Here is a 14,673-nt window from a genome sequence, read left to right as displayed (position 1 = left end):
AAAGTTTTTTTAATCAATGACCTGAAAGAGAAATTTATTTTATTTTGAAATAAACCCAGTTTTATCATCTTAAGATCCCAGTTTGTTTTGTTGCAGGAACTTTGATCATAATTTTAAAGAGTTAATACAATATTTAGCTCTTTTTGTGGCAAGTCTCTTCATGTTCTTGATAAAATAAGATTTTGATCTTTTTTGGACAGCGAGATCTCAAGCTAATTTTTTAGCACCAGTTTTGATCATATTGTTGAATAACTGGCACCTTCTGCACAGTCCTCATTTTACACATTATAAACACACAACGTTTTCTTTAATAAGAAAACAAATATTACTAAAAACGTAACAGTATAGCATTCCTTCAGTGAATAATTAACCACTTGGATTTATAATGGCAAAAGAGCTTAAAATGAGGATTATTTTCATCTTAAATGCAAAATGTTTTTATTACAATTTTGGCTTAGTTTCTACTTTAAGTGTGTTGTTCTCTCAGCAAATACTCCAGTTAATGATTAATCATGATTAAATTGGTTGATTGAACAGTTGATTAATCATGATTAATCGTTTCAGCTCTACTTTGACGACCAATTAAAGCTGAATGTTTTCAAATCAGATCTCAATGCAGAGATGAAGATGCCGTCGAGATCAATAATCTTAAAATAACGAGATCTTCGTTTGAAATGAATTTATTATTTTGAAAATAATAAAAAAAGATTTTAATCTAAGTTTTGTGTGAAAAATTGGTTTTACAGTAAATATTATCTCTTAATGTTGAGATTTCCCAGCCTAAGCTCAGGTTGGTTTATGAACAGCCACCAGAATTCATCACAGTGATGCAGATACATTAAAAACACTGATGCATTTATGTTGTCATAGCAACCAGTGAGAACAACTAATTCTGGCACCAAAGTTGAGATTTAAATGTTTTCTGTTTTTTCATGAATGAAACGATCGACTCAGCAGTTTTAACTTCAGCCTGACGGCTATCGGAGATTTAAAAACTGTTCCGGTTCAGAAAAGTTTGATTTTAGGATCTGGAGAGACGAACTCGGAGTCTGGAGGCGATGGTTCTTCACGCTCAACTTTATTATTTTTAGAAAACCCTGGAGAAAATCAGCCAGGTTATAAAACGTCTTTCTGCTTCTCTGTGCAAATATTAGTTTTTTGTTTTGAATGAAAATGACATTTAAATCCACGTTTACAGTTTTTAGCACAAAACAACCACAGAGTCCTACCAGCCGGGCCGCTCCGTCTCCTCCGCCGGGTCACTTCCTGCTTCCTGTTCCACCAACAGTCACAACAATCCAATCCTGGGATCAGAATCCCATCCGGGATTTCTTCTTCTTGGGTTGGGACCCCTGCAGCGCCCCCCGCTGGCTCTGCGACGCCCTGGAGGGCGTCAGAGACGGAAAGCTGGGCAGCTGAGAGGAAGAGGAGGGGGTGGGATGAAGAGGAGGATCGTCCTGAGGAAACAAGAGACAGGAAGTGATGTCACAGTGTGGTCCAATCAGTAATTCTCCTGATTGGTTTAATCCGCCACCTGCTGACAAAAACGCGTCCCTACGCTAACCGCCTCAGGTATAAACACTATCAATGTATGCAACGAAATTTCGTTCTGTATACACCTTGTGCATGCAAAATGATAATAAAGTCAGTCTAAGTCTAAGTCTAAGTCTATCAATCGATCAATCAATCAATCAATCAATGACAGATTGATTGCTTCTAGCTAGCGAGACTGCTAGCTAGAAGCTAACACAAAGAAAAGTGAGACTTCTAGCTGCTTCCATCCACTGTGGTGGAAACTCATGAAAGGGTTGATTTAGTCATTTATTCCTCTATCGATTAGTTGGACGATTAATCGATTAATTGAATAAAATAAATGATCCCTTCTGGATTTCTTTCAGACAATATTAGAAAAACATTAAGAATGCAAATCTTTAAAATAAATAATTCATTTTTAAATGAAAAAATAAACAAATGTATTTCTTTAGTGGACGCTGCATCGTTTGATTAGTTGATCATGTTTTGCAGTTTTAACTTCATTCCTGCTTTAAGTTTGTTGCTCTTCCAGCAAAGCCTGAGAGTCTAAATACTCCAGATTAGGGCTGTTGTAAATGAATATTTTAGTAATCGAGTAATCTATCGATTATTCTTACGATTAATCGAGTAATCGGATAAAAAAAAATTATAAAATGAAATATTGGTAAATCTGGCATAATACCGGTGTTACTATCGGATATCAATATCAGTCCAATTTTTCATATTTGAGCATCCCTAACAGTTGCTTTTTTGTAGTTTAGAAAACTAACCTGTAACAATAATAGCTCACTTTCTAAGTTAACCAGAAGAAAAGTTATAGAAAAATCTGAAATTATATTGAATTTAATAACAAAGAGGCAGGCTCACAAATATGCTTATAAAAATGTCTACAATCCAGCTTTTAGTTTATGTATTCATCTTCAGTGAGTTTAATAGATTAATTAAACTCACCTTGCCACCTAACCTGTCAAGCTTTGGGTTTGAAAATACGGGAAATGCCGCCTGGAGTGGGAGGAGAGGGCGAATGAACGAACGTAAGATGGGGTGGAGGGGAGGAAATAGACCAGCGGACTGACGAACCGTTAGACCGGGGGACGAACACGGGGGAAGCAATACGGGATATTTACACACCTTCACTGGTCACACTCAGAAACTCATCTACCAGCCATGTACGATGCGCTCCGCCACCCGTTTCTTCAGACCGGGATATGAAATTTATTGTGCGGTTCGTCGGTAAAGCTACATTTACACGGTAAGCATCAGCTACTCAGCCGCCCGCCCTGTTCAGTCTATCCGCTCACCTCAGCGCTCTTCCCGCCGTTCGCTTTCAACCAGCAGCCCCGGAGGAGAAATGCTGCCGTACTCCAGGCATTCCCCCAGTCATTTTAAGGATGCTTATTGGTTCCCCAAAAACGATAAAAAGTCGGGCATTATCATCAATCAATAAAATCCCCACGGGCCAATCTTGAAGATTGGACTTTATGCCGCTGAGACTTAGCTTTTGTCAACAACTCGGAGGCGGAAGTGAGAGCTCCGCGCAACGCAAATGAAGTCCCGGTCGGAACACGGTGCGCTAACTAATAAAACATAAATTAACGAAGCTTCGAGGCAGGTAAATTTTCCTCGAGGAATTTTAGTAATCGAGGTACTCGAATCATTCGAGGAATCGTTTCAGCCCTACTCCAGATGATTAATCAATTACTAAATTAGTTGAAGATTGTTTGAATAATTGATTAATCATTAATTGTTGTGGTGTGAAGATGCTTATAAAACAGTTTATGTGTTTTTCTGTTGAGTATTTATGAATCTTTTGTTTATTTCAGACATTTAAATCTGGACGACATGAAGTAAAGATTGATTAATTATTGGTGATAATTACATGAGAAACTGATCACATACATGGATGAACAGATGTTTTTGTCTAACATGTATAAACTGACCGCCCCTCTGAAACCTGGTGGTGGCAGCATCATTCCCACCTGTGTTTCCCACATGAAGCTCAGTGATTGGTCGGTCAGGTTCCTGCTCCTCTGATTGGCTGTTTGTGGCTCTGGAGTTCTGCAGGGCGGATCCAGACGGTCCGGCGGCAGCGAGTCGTCCTGATCCTCCAGGAAGGAGGCCAGCTGGCCCAGAGGCCTGCTCCGCTGGCTGTCGGACAGCGGGCCGCTGGTCCCCGAGGACCAGCCGGACAAGTCGTCCAGGTCCGTCTGGTAGCTGACGGAGGAGGTGAAGCTGCCGCTGAGCTGCAGGTGGCGCCCCGCCGCGCGCTGCGCCTCCTTCTCCCTCCTCCTCTTCCTCCGCAGCGCCTCCCTCTTCATGGCCTGGTTCGCCCCCCGCTCCTCCTGCCACCACTCCAGCCACGCCTCCTGGCCGCCGCGCCACGCCGTCGTCAGCCGGTTGCTCAGCAGGTCGCGCCACGCCTCGGCGTCCACCGGCGGCACCGGAACCGGGTCCAGGTCGCTGTTCAGCAGCAGCGACCGCGTCCGCATGCAGCGCTGCAGGTCCTGCTGCAGCGCCCCCTGCAGGTGGCGTCCGGCGGCGGCCGGCTCCGGCACGCTCAGCAGACCATCGGTTCGGACCGCGAGGCGCGGCGGAGCGCCGGGTTTCCCCTCCTGTCTCATCAGCTTCTGCAGCCAGCGCCTCCAGGCGTGACGCGTGGCGCTGCTCAGCGCCGAGGCAGCCGACCAATCCGCTCCGTTACCAACGGCGACGAACGCCGGGATCCGATCCGGAGGCCTGGCAGGAAAACAAACGCTGCTGGTTATCATGACAAACGACGACATGGTTGGTTTGAGACCAGGAACACATTCAAAGATCAATAAACTTTAAATTCTAACATTTAACTCTGGAACTGAAAACATTTAAAATATCAAAAATAAACAAAACAACAAATAAAATGAATCATAAAGTCTTTGAAAACCTTCAAAATAAGAAGTTAGTTGAGACCAAAACACCAAACTGGAAATTTTATCATCCAGTTTTTGGTAGAAAGAGAAAAACGGCAAATCATGCAAAAGGAAATTATTGAATATGTTTTCATTTATCAGGCGTACCGATCCGAACTCTGGTTCCTGTCGGGCGTTTCCGGGACAAACGTGAGAGCGTTGGGAGCCTGCGTTGGCATGACGACGTCCTCGTCACTGGACGTTTCTGCAACCAACAACGGGAAGCGAAGTTCAGTCTCTAGTGCTCCGGCCTCCGGCGTTCCAGTCTCTGGCGTTCCGGCCTCCGGCGTTCCGGCCTCCGGCGTTCCGGGTTTTCCATCATCCCGCTCCAGGATCTGGTAGAAGACGTCCCCCGCCGCCGTCAGCTGGAGGACAATCATGGTCGCCGTGGAAACGGACGTCCTCTGGAGACACGTCAGGCCTGGAAACATAAAGGAGATCTGTTAAAGGCGGCCGACTCGGCGCTGGCGCCCTCTGCTGGGGGCGGCGCTGACCTGCAGCGGGAGAAGCCAGTCTGTGGGCGGCGGTCTGCTGCCGGTGGGGCAACTGGACCGAGAGCAGAGCCAGACTGTCTCTGGGTCTGAGCAGAACCTGAGGAGAACCGTGGCTGCAGCACGCCTCCACTGCGCCTCCTGGAGGAGGAGAAGAAGAAACGAAAATAAAAACAGCAAAACGGTTTTTACTGGTTCTAAACACGGTGAGCGCGGAACCGATCCGACATGTGGGACGATTTTAGCACAAAATTAAACCTTTTTTGGTCTTTTTTTTTAGAATCACTGATTCAGTATTAATTAAACAGAGAAGAAAAATAAACAAACCAAAAAATTATACAAACATAAAACAACAAAATTAAATTAAATAGAGGAAAGACAAACAGCAAGGACAAAAGAAAACAATTCTTTAAAATTTACAAAAAATTAAAATAGTAAAAAAAATAAATAAAAAAACCTGAAATTCCGACAATGACCACAAAAAACTGAAAATTAAAGACAAAACATAACAGAAAAGACCAAAGAAATAAATAAAATTTACAAAAACATAAAAGAAAATACAGAAAATACTAAATATTTTTTATTAAAAATAAAATAAAATTTAAAAATAATATTTTAGGATAGTTAGGATAAATGAACATACTAAACAAAACAAAAATCCTAACAGACAAAACAAAAAACAAGAAAATACCCAACAGGGAGGACGAAGCAAAAGTAACTAAATGTTTTTCTAACGTATCTGAAAATGCAGAAATAAATTAAAACAAACAACCAGAATTAAAGAAAAGAAATTTTAAAATTAAATGTAAAACTTAGGGAATTGAAAACAAGCCTGGCCAGAAAACAAAAAGTTTCCAAAACCTTGAAAAGCACCAGGACCTTTGGCTGTTGCTGCCCCCTGCTGACTCACCAGAGTACTGCAGCAGAGTGACCTCCTGGGACGACTGCGACCCGAGCAGAACCTTCGTGGTTCCTGACGCGGAGCCCGGAGCCACGTGGCAGAACAGGGGCGGAGCCTCCATCATGTGGTCCCACTTCAGCATGGGGACGCAGGGGAAGCGCTCGTCCACGATGTAGGCCGAGTGCTGCGCAGACAGACAGGAAGTCCAGATTCATCTGGAGCGCGGGACGAAACGGAGGAACCAAGAGACTCACCTGCGTGGTGAGGAGGTGGTGAAAGGGGTGAACGTCTCCCAGGAATCTGACCAGCAGGAGGCGCTCTCCCCTTTGGCAGTCTGAGGTGCTGCTGATCCGGAACAGAGTGAGACCCAGGTGCGACTCCAGCTGGAGGAGAGAGAGCAGCGATTCAAGTCCAGAGGAGTGTGACCAAAACTGTGTCGATATTCTGATAATGCTGAGAATCACTGCTGTGTTTCAGGTCAATAAGAAACACAATTAAAATCGAACGTTGGTAATTTGTTCATGCGATAAATCGTTAAAAACCAGGCAGCATCAATATCCTCCAACCACTTCCTGTCGTCTTCTTTGTTGTTTCCACCAGTAGCAACGTCCGCTTGTTGATCACATGACTCATGATGCAAAAGCATCTTTTCCATTGCCATGTTAATTTAGTCATTTCAATGCAGCTGAAAAAACCCACTTCATCCTAAATCAAACAATGTTTTCAAAATCAGCGCCATCGGTGTTACTTTCATAATTCCAATTTGCACAATTTTATGAACGTTTGAAACGCAGCAAACGTCAAAATGTCCTTAAATACGAAGCTGGTTGAATCTTTTTCTGCCATTTCCTCTTTGTTGTGTTGATTTATGCACACGCATTCGGTCCTGTACCGTCTCCATGGCGACAACACAGGTTGTACTTTTTAAAATCGATGTTGGGACGTTTTAAATTGACTCGCCGTAAACGAGAATCGGGAATCTTTTTGTGAATCCAGCGCTAATATTCCCCCACCTTCAGCCTGAAGTCTGTGAGCTCCACCCCCGTCCGGTCGGCGTACAGCATCACTCGTGGGTGGGCGGAGAATTCGCACCATCGCCATGACGACTTGGCGTTGAAGTACAAGTTGCTCTCCTCCGTTCGGACCTTCTGCAGCCTGACGGGGGACAGCAGGAGACTCTGGGACTCTGTGGCGTTTGGACCAAACCTGCAGGTCGGCTTGTTCCTCACCCTCTGCCGACCGTCCACAGGCTCGCCGCTCCGCTCTCACTCGCCACCAGAACTTCGCCCAGAATGTGCGGACTGAGGAAACAAACAGAAGGAGGTCAGCTTCCGGGCCGGACGATACGGCTGACAAACTTATCACCATTCATATCAGTTAATATCAATAACTATTGATTAGTGTTTTTATTTTAAATATCTGAAATGCTGTGACCTTCAATTCACAACTTGGGTTTTTATTTTTTTTAAGCAGCTTTGAGGCAAAGTGGGAAACTGCTCCTGCGCAAGCTAGCAGGTTGTTGCTAGGTAACCAAAGAGTGAGTTAGTTGCTAGGTAACTGAAAAGTGAGTGAGTTAGTTGATGCTCAGTTAGCTGTTAGAAGTTAGGCAGCTAAACTCTTTCCTCTGCCTACGTCTCCCACAATGCAGTGCGGTTCTGAAAGAAAGCTTAGTGAATATTTACATGTTAAATATTGAATTTTCTATCCGTCGTCTTTTCTACTGATACTGATCATGTGTCTGTTGGTTAGTTCGCCGGCGCTGACCCTACCCGGCGTTGACCCTACCCGGCGTTGACCCTACCAGGCGTTGACCCTACCAGGCGCTGACTCTACCCGGCGCTGACCCTACCAGGCGCTGACCCTACCAGGCGCTGACTCTACCCGGCGCTGACCCTACCCGGCGCTGACCTTACCAGGCGCTGACCCTACCCGGCGCTGACCCTACCAGGCGCTGACCCTACCAGGCGCTGACCCTACCAGGCGCTGACTCTACCCAGCGCTGACCCTACCAGGCGCTGACTCTACCCAGCGCTGACCCTACCAGGCGCTGACCCTACCCGGCGCTGACCCTACCCGGCGCTGACCCTACCCGACCTCACCCTACCCGGTGCTGACCCTACCCAGTGCTGACCCTACCCGGTGCTGACCCTACCCGGTGCTGACCCTACCCAGTGCTGACCCTACCGGGTGTTGACCCTACCCGGTGTTGACCCTACCTGGCGCTGACCCTACCCGGCGCTGACCCTACCCGGCGCTGACCCTACCCGACCTCACCCTACCCGGTGCTGACCCTACCCAGTGCTGACCCTACCCGGTGTTGACCCTACCCGGTGTTGACCCTACCTGGTGCTGACCCTACCTGGCGCTGACCCTACCTGGTGTTGACCCTACCCGGCGCTGACCCTACCTGGTGTTGACCCTACCTGGCGCTGACCCTACCTGGTGCTGACCCTACCTGGCGCTGACCCTACCTGGTGCTGACCCTACCTGGCGCTGACCCTACCTGGTGTTGACCCTACCTGGCGCTGACCCTACCTGGTGTTGACCCTACCCGGTGTTGACCCTACCTGGTGCTGACCCTACCCGGCGTTGACCCTACCTGGCGCTGACCCTACCTGGTGTTGACCCTACCCGGCGCTGACCCTACCCGGCGCTGACCCTACCCGGCGCTGACCCTACCCGACCTCACCCTACCCGGTGCTGACCCTACCCAGTGCTGACCCTACCCGGTGTTGACCCTACCCGGCGCTGACCCTACCCGGCGCTGACCCTACCCGGCGCTGACCCTACCCGACCTCACCCTACCCGGTGCTGACCCTACCCAGTGTTGACCCTACCCGGTGTTGACCCTACCTGGCGCTGACCCTACCTGGTGCTGACCCTACCTGGCGCTGACCCTACCTGGTGCTGACCCTACCTGGCGCTGACCCTACCTGGTGTTGACCCTACCTGGCGCTGACCCTACCTGGTGTTGACCCTACCCGGTGTTGACCCTACCTGGTGCTGACCCTACCCGGCGTTGACCCTACCTGGCGCTGACCCTACCTGGTGTTGACCCTACCCGGCGCTGACCCTACCCGGCGCTGACCCTACCCGGCGCTGACCCTACCCGACCTCACCCTACCCGGTGCTGACCCTACCCAGTGCTGACCCTACCCGGTGTTGACCCTACCCGGCGCTGACCCTACCCGGCGCTGACCCTACCCGGCGCTGACCCTACCCGACCTCACCCTACCCGGTGCTGACCCTACCCAGTGTTGACCCTACCCGGTGTTGACCCTACCTGGCGCTGACCCTACCTGGTGCTGACGCAGCTGGCAGCAGCTTCGGTGCCGACCACCTGCAGCAGGCGCGGCTCGTTCTGGTCCCCCATGCCCCAGACGCCACAGACGTGGTCGGAGCGCACGGCGACGCAGCCTGCAGGGCGACAGGAAACGATCAGCTGGAGCTCCGGGAGCATCAGGAATCCTTCCGGAAAACGCCGTACTGTCGCCGAAGCGCGAGCTGCAGCTGATCTGTCGGACCGGACCCTTCAGCTGGAAGCTGACCGGCTTCTGGCCGGTATCCATGCAGGCGGAGCCGTCGCGCTCCAGCACCACCCTGTGGAAGTCTGAGGTACTGCGTTAAGAACAGTGCTTCTGGCTCCAGTTTGTTTCTGAATGTTTGACCATTATTCCCTCTGGTTTTGGATTCTATGCAACAGGAATGATTTTTTTTTATCTTCCTGTTGGACACCTGTGATGTGTAACCATAGCAACAACATGTCTTTTTTTTTTTACCATCTCAAAGCTCGAATAAAACCTGACCTTTGACCTAAAGGATACTGAGGCGGTCCATCCCCAGGCCCCCGGGGTAGAGCAGGCAGCCATCGCTCTGTGAGAACGGGACGAAGGCCAGGGCGCCCCCGGTGGCCGCCTCCGAGAACTGCATGCGGTCCCTCTGCTCGGTCAGCTCCTCGAACAGCAGCGAGCCCAGCAGGTCCGGAGGAACGTCGTGGACCACGTCCCACAGCAGGCTGGAGTACCGGTCCAGAGACCGGGACCGGTACGCCATGGGACACCTGGGGAACGAAACGGAACAACAGATAAGGATGAAATTTTCTAAATATTCAGAAAGTCTGGTTATTAAAAGATTAATATTTTGTATTTTGCCCGACTTTTTCTCCCCTAATAAAATAATTTTCTACTTTAACATTCTTTAATTGCAGTTGGGAAATTTTCTTTATTATCAGTAAATATGAGCTATTGGCCACGGCAGGTATAAACATATCAGAACAGATATCAAATCGGTGCATTCGTATAGGAAAGACATCAGATGGGTGGAAAACAACATAAACCTAAAGCTTTAACACCAAATACATCATGAATATTTCAGATTCTTATTTTCCAAGTAGATAAAAATAATAATTTGAAATTTTCCTATTTATGATCTTTTCCAAACTAAATAAATACGAATGTGTCCATCATAATTTAAGTTATTTTAAACTTAATTAAATAATTAAATACTAAATGAACAAGTATTTAGTTTAATTTTGTAAGAGTCTGGCTAAAGAAGACAGCCTCTGATTGGCTAAATCAGAGTCTTTAGCCTCTGATTGGCTAAATCAGAGTCTTTAGCCTCTGATTGGCTAAATCAGAGTCTTTAGCCTCTGATTGGCTAAATCAGAGTCTTTAGCCTCTGATTGGCTGAAGACTGCTGGAAATGAGAACAAGCTCCGCCCCCTTTTTTACTCAGTAAAAAAGTTGGGAAACACAATATATTGCACTAAAAATTGGAAGGGATTATTTCTTTGAACAAAAATATTGGTAAACCTTGGATAAAATAGTAATATAAATTTTCAGATCGGTTCATTTCAAAACATTTAGTTTTCACTGCGTCTAATTCGGTTTTTCTTCTAACAAATCAAAGTTCCTCTGATCTTTAGTAGAAACAGTTTTTCAGATTCTCTCTAGTTCTGTTCTGAGTCGACCCAGTTGGTTTTCTGCTCACATGTTGAACTTCAGCTGGTCGACGAAGCTCTTCGTCCTCCACATGTTGATCGAATCCCGACGACATTTCTGCAAAACAGCAGCAGGTTAATCTGAAGCTTTAATCCGAGCCGTCGGCAGCAGGTCGGGCCGGACTCACCTTCTTCAACTTGGCTTTCTGGAAGTGGAAGTTTTCCCCCAGCATCTCACTCATGCACCCGAAGGCGTCCGGGCCGTGATCCATGAAGAAGTTCTGCATCTGGACGAAGGAGCAGGAACGCATTTTACTCTCTGATTCTTTTTTTTTTGGGTTTATTTTAGAAATGAGCCGAGAAATTCTCCAGAAAACTGAGAATTTTCCACTTAATCCACTCGGATCTTTTATTTTATGGATTGATCAAATTTTTGGTTTTTGAAAAATTCCTTCCAGTTCAAACTGAAGGCAGCCACGGCGGCCATCTTGTTTGTCATCTTCTGTTATTTGGCCTTTGGATTCAGGTCCACTGTACGGTCAACATAATGCCAGAGCAAAGTTGTGAGAATAAAGAAGGAATTTTATCAAAACTCCAACATGAAAAATAACAAAAAATGAAAATGAGGAATGTTGGAAATCTTTGGAATAAGTTTTACAAATAAGTAAATATTTGATCTTTTAACACATCAGCATTAAATTATTATGAGCAACAGGATTTTTTATTTTTCTCATTAAAAATGATTTATTCTTGTATTTTTTAAACATTGTTTTTCTCTGCTAATATTATGACGATGTTCTCATAATTAAACAAAGACGTTTTGTAGCCTGGTCCCAGTACTCTGTTGTACAACATCCAGAAGGAATGATAGACAGGTTTCTGTCATTTATCTTTTGTTTTCAAGCCATAATCGCTCAGTGGTAGTTTCAATCATTATCAGCTGAAATTGGCTGCTAATATCTGATCAGTTTATTAAAATGTTCCTCACATGTTTTAAGAAGTCCAGCGGGTCAGGAGGCGTCACGAGTTCCTGGAACGCTGCAGGAAAAACACAGAAGCATCAGGAAAACTGGAAAACTACAAACAGCAGCAAATACAAGTTATTACGGCTCTACGGCTTTATTAGAGATCAATAAACATAAAGACGAAGAGACGATGGGAAATAAAACCAACTGAGCGCCGACTCTGGATGTTTTCTGGATCAGAACCGGCTCACCTTTCCTGGGGGACAGCAGGGGAACCGGAACCGGCTCCATCTGGCGCCAGACCTCCCCTCCAACCTGCCGTTTGGACCTGAACGCCCAGCTGGAGAGAGAGCCGGTGCCGCCCTGGAACCAGAGCCGCATTAGGTCAACATCATCATCATCAAACTCAACCTCCTCCCCGTCATTCAGGACAAAACACCTAATACAGCAAATCACCCAGAATGCACTGTGCCACAGGTGTAATGTGAGGTTGGAAAATGGGATTAAACTAGGAGGGAAACAATTAATCGTGACTGATTGATTATTGACATAATTATCAGCTAATTTAGTAATCGATTAATCATTAACAGACTCAAAGAAAGACCATTTTCTTAAAACAACATATCCAGAGCAGTAAACAATATATATATACTTTGCATGAAAGATAAAAACATGTCTGTGAAGAGGTTGAAGCCAAAACTAGCTTCACCCAGTTCAGATTCTCTAAAGAATTTCTAGTAAACAAATAATAAAATATTTATTTTCATATTAAAATAAAGGAATTTAATTATTTATTTACTTACATTTGCAATGTATTTCTAAATTGTATAAAAAATTAAGGTTATATTAAAAATCTATAGAATGTGGCATTTTATACGATTAATCGTCAGAATAATCGATTACTAAAATAAATTATTGTCAAATTTCTAATACGCAAGAACTAGATTTAGTGTTTATTAAACCTAAAATACGTGCTTTTAAATAATTTACATGCGCTTTCCAGACGTCAGTGAACGCAGCATCGCATTTATCTCAGATTTGTTTACATATTGAACATTATTCAGCTGGATTTTGTGACCCAAACTTCGACAGGTGAGCTCAGAAAACTCCCCCACCTGCGCTAAGACTCCGTCGTAGCAGCCCCATCCTCCGGCGCTGTGTCTCTGGACCCGGTTCGGCGGTTCGCTGCTGTAAAACGAGGGGAAAAGTTGCTGAGGAAACTGATAGTCCATTATCGCTGTCCTGAGTTATCTGCGTCCCTGTCCATGTGCCTGAGTGTCGGAACAAGTCCAGACATGTTGAACTGTCCCGACAGCAGCTGGCTTCGATGAGACATCAGTTTATCCGCCTACAAACAGCCGGACATTAATCTACCAGCTGCATTTTATAGTTTAGGATGTGAAAAAACTACAGAGTGGTAAAAAGACACATAAATTAAGTTAAATAATCAGAAACGTTCACTGTGGGTCGCTAAACACGTGTTGTTGCTCCGGTAGGATGAGCGGAAGTCAAGAGAAGACAACAACAGCAACCACTTCCGGTTTCTTGGAGGAAACTACAAAAACAAAACAAAACAACAAAATATCCCATTTATGCCAAACACACAATAAAACAAAACAACAAAACAAAATCAAAGTTATCAGATGCAGTGGCATTAATTAATATTTGACGAAAGCATGTAGAGCAGTGTCATACGGAAGAAAATATGGAAGAACATTAGGGCCACTAAAAAGTGAATAATAATAATAATAATAATAATAATAATAATAATAATAATAATAATAATAATAATAATAATAATAATATCCAATATGTTCCTCCAAAAAAATTCTGGTCCTGCAACTCACACTTCTGTCACTTATTTTTCACAAATTACAAAGTCAGAATAATATTCTTAAAGGGAAACTATTATGCAAAATTCATTTTTGCTCGTTTTTGTTCTTCCATTTGAGTCTCTCCTAATTTTTTTAGTGTCTGTTTTATGCTTAAACGTGTATCTATATCATTGGCTGATTTACGATTATTTGCTCATGTTTTGGTAAATTGACTTTCTGATACAATTGTTGGATTGTATATTTTATTTTATTTTATTTTATTTTATTTTATTTTATTTTATTTTATTTTATTTTATTTTATTTTATTTTATTTTTGTGAGTGACCGGATGTAGCTGATCAGCTGACCCGTAAGGTCTGTTTGTCGGTGGGACCAGCCAGCAGAAGCGGCGCACAATAACGGCGTCTTTTTGTCTGATTTCGCCGCAGGAGGAACCGTATTTGTGAAAGCTGTCAGTTTGCCGGACATGTTCCAGTAGGACGTCAGTCTCTGGTGCGTCTCAGCCGTTTTTTATCGGAATGTTTTGCTAGCCGCTAGCCGTTAGCTGTTAGCTGTTAGCGTCGCTGAAGCGGAAGTGTGAGAGCTAACCTGTCCTCTAGCGTCCGATGATCAGGGACAGTTAGCTGCTGGGTTAATTATCTGTTCTCCTAATAATAACTTATAGAGATATATATGTCTGTTGTTTAATTTCAGGCTGTAAAATGTTTGGTTTTAAACGGAAGCGTTAGATTATTGATCTATATTTGGCTGTAAACACAACCAGCTGATGCGATCATCTGATGCTGATTTCTGTCCTCTGTTCCTTCATGGCTGCAGATACGGAATCCTGATTACCTTCTTACTAAAACAGTGAAGCCCTGCATTGATTGGTTTATCAGTCAATGCAGGGCTTCACTGCACTGATTGATAAACCAATTATGCAGCTTTATTTCTGCATAATTTCATATTTTGGACACATTTTAAATGAGTCTGACCATGAAGAGCTGCAGGTCAATACAATTCACTTAAAAATACTTTATTTATCCCAAAATGAAATTAAATGTTGTCTTAACTCACAAAATCAAA

General features: G+C 44.8%; 2 protein-coding genes across 6 annotated transcripts in view; one reads left to right on the top strand and one right to left on the bottom strand.

Moving 5' to 3' along the window:
- Nucleotides 1–1,061: 1,061 nt before the first annotated feature.
- On the bottom strand, nt 1,062–13,279 carry taf1c (TATA-box binding protein associated factor, RNA polymerase I subunit C). Its single transcript, XM_014999954.2, has 16 exons — nt 12,890–13,279; nt 12,026–12,137; nt 11,798–11,847; nt 10,998–11,096; nt 10,860–10,927; nt 9,695–9,930; nt 9,358–9,480; nt 9,170–9,287; nt 7,100–7,171; nt 6,884–7,025; nt 6,125–6,253; nt 5,880–6,054; nt 4,973–5,110; nt 4,587–4,899; nt 3,513–4,269; nt 1,062–1,457 (listed from the first exon to the last, which is right to left on the bottom strand). Exons 1-16 carry the CDS (start codon nt 13,004–13,006, stop codon nt 1,311–1,313), a joined length of 2,796 nt encoding a protein of 931 aa, XP_014855440.2. The 5' UTR covers nt 13,007–13,279; the 3' UTR covers nt 1,062–1,310.
- Nucleotides 13,280–13,712: 433 nt separating this feature from the next.
- The window catches only part of wdr7 (WD repeat domain 7), a 67,899-nt gene continuing 66,938 nt past the window's right edge, over nt 13,713–14,673 (top strand). For 2 of the 5 annotated variants that reach the window (XM_088011203.1, XM_088011199.1), the window contains exon 1: nt 14,126–14,673. This exon is cut by the window's right edge and continues 642 nt beyond it. The gene's annotated coding sequence lies outside the window, so the exon portion shown is untranslated. Of the gene's footprint in view, nt 14,101–14,124 lie in introns of those variants that run through there. The other 3 variants (XM_088011200.1, XM_088011202.1, XM_088011201.1) reach the window with 3 other exon arrangements.

The sequence above is a fragment of the Poecilia mexicana genome, unplaced genomic scaffold (genome assembly GCF_051168715.1).
Source record: "Poecilia mexicana isolate PSO_F unplaced genomic scaffold, ASM5116871v1 scaffold_12, whole genome shotgun sequence".
Lineage (NCBI taxonomy): Eukaryota > Metazoa > Chordata > Actinopteri > Cyprinodontiformes > Poeciliidae > Poecilia > Poecilia mexicana.
Note: the sequence above shows the minus strand (reverse complement) of the source record. Positions and strands in the feature narration are given on the sequence as shown.

What these genes read in the sequence shown, in the direction of transcription:
- taf1c (XM_014999954.2), bottom strand. Translation starts at nt 13,006, where the DNA reads ATGGACTATCAGTTTCCTCAGCAACTTTTCCCCTCGTTTTACAGCAGC. An exon ending in ACGACGGAGTCTTAGCGCAG is followed by an intron (nt 12,138 to 12,889) that starts GTGGGGGAGTTT and finishes CTCTGGTTCCAG; the next exon opens with GGCGGCACCGGCTCTCTCTC. An exon ending in GCTTCATGTGGGAAACACAG is followed by an intron (nt 1,458 to 3,512) that starts GTGGGAATGATG and finishes TTGTTTCCTCAG; the next exon opens with GACGATCCTCCTCTTCATCC.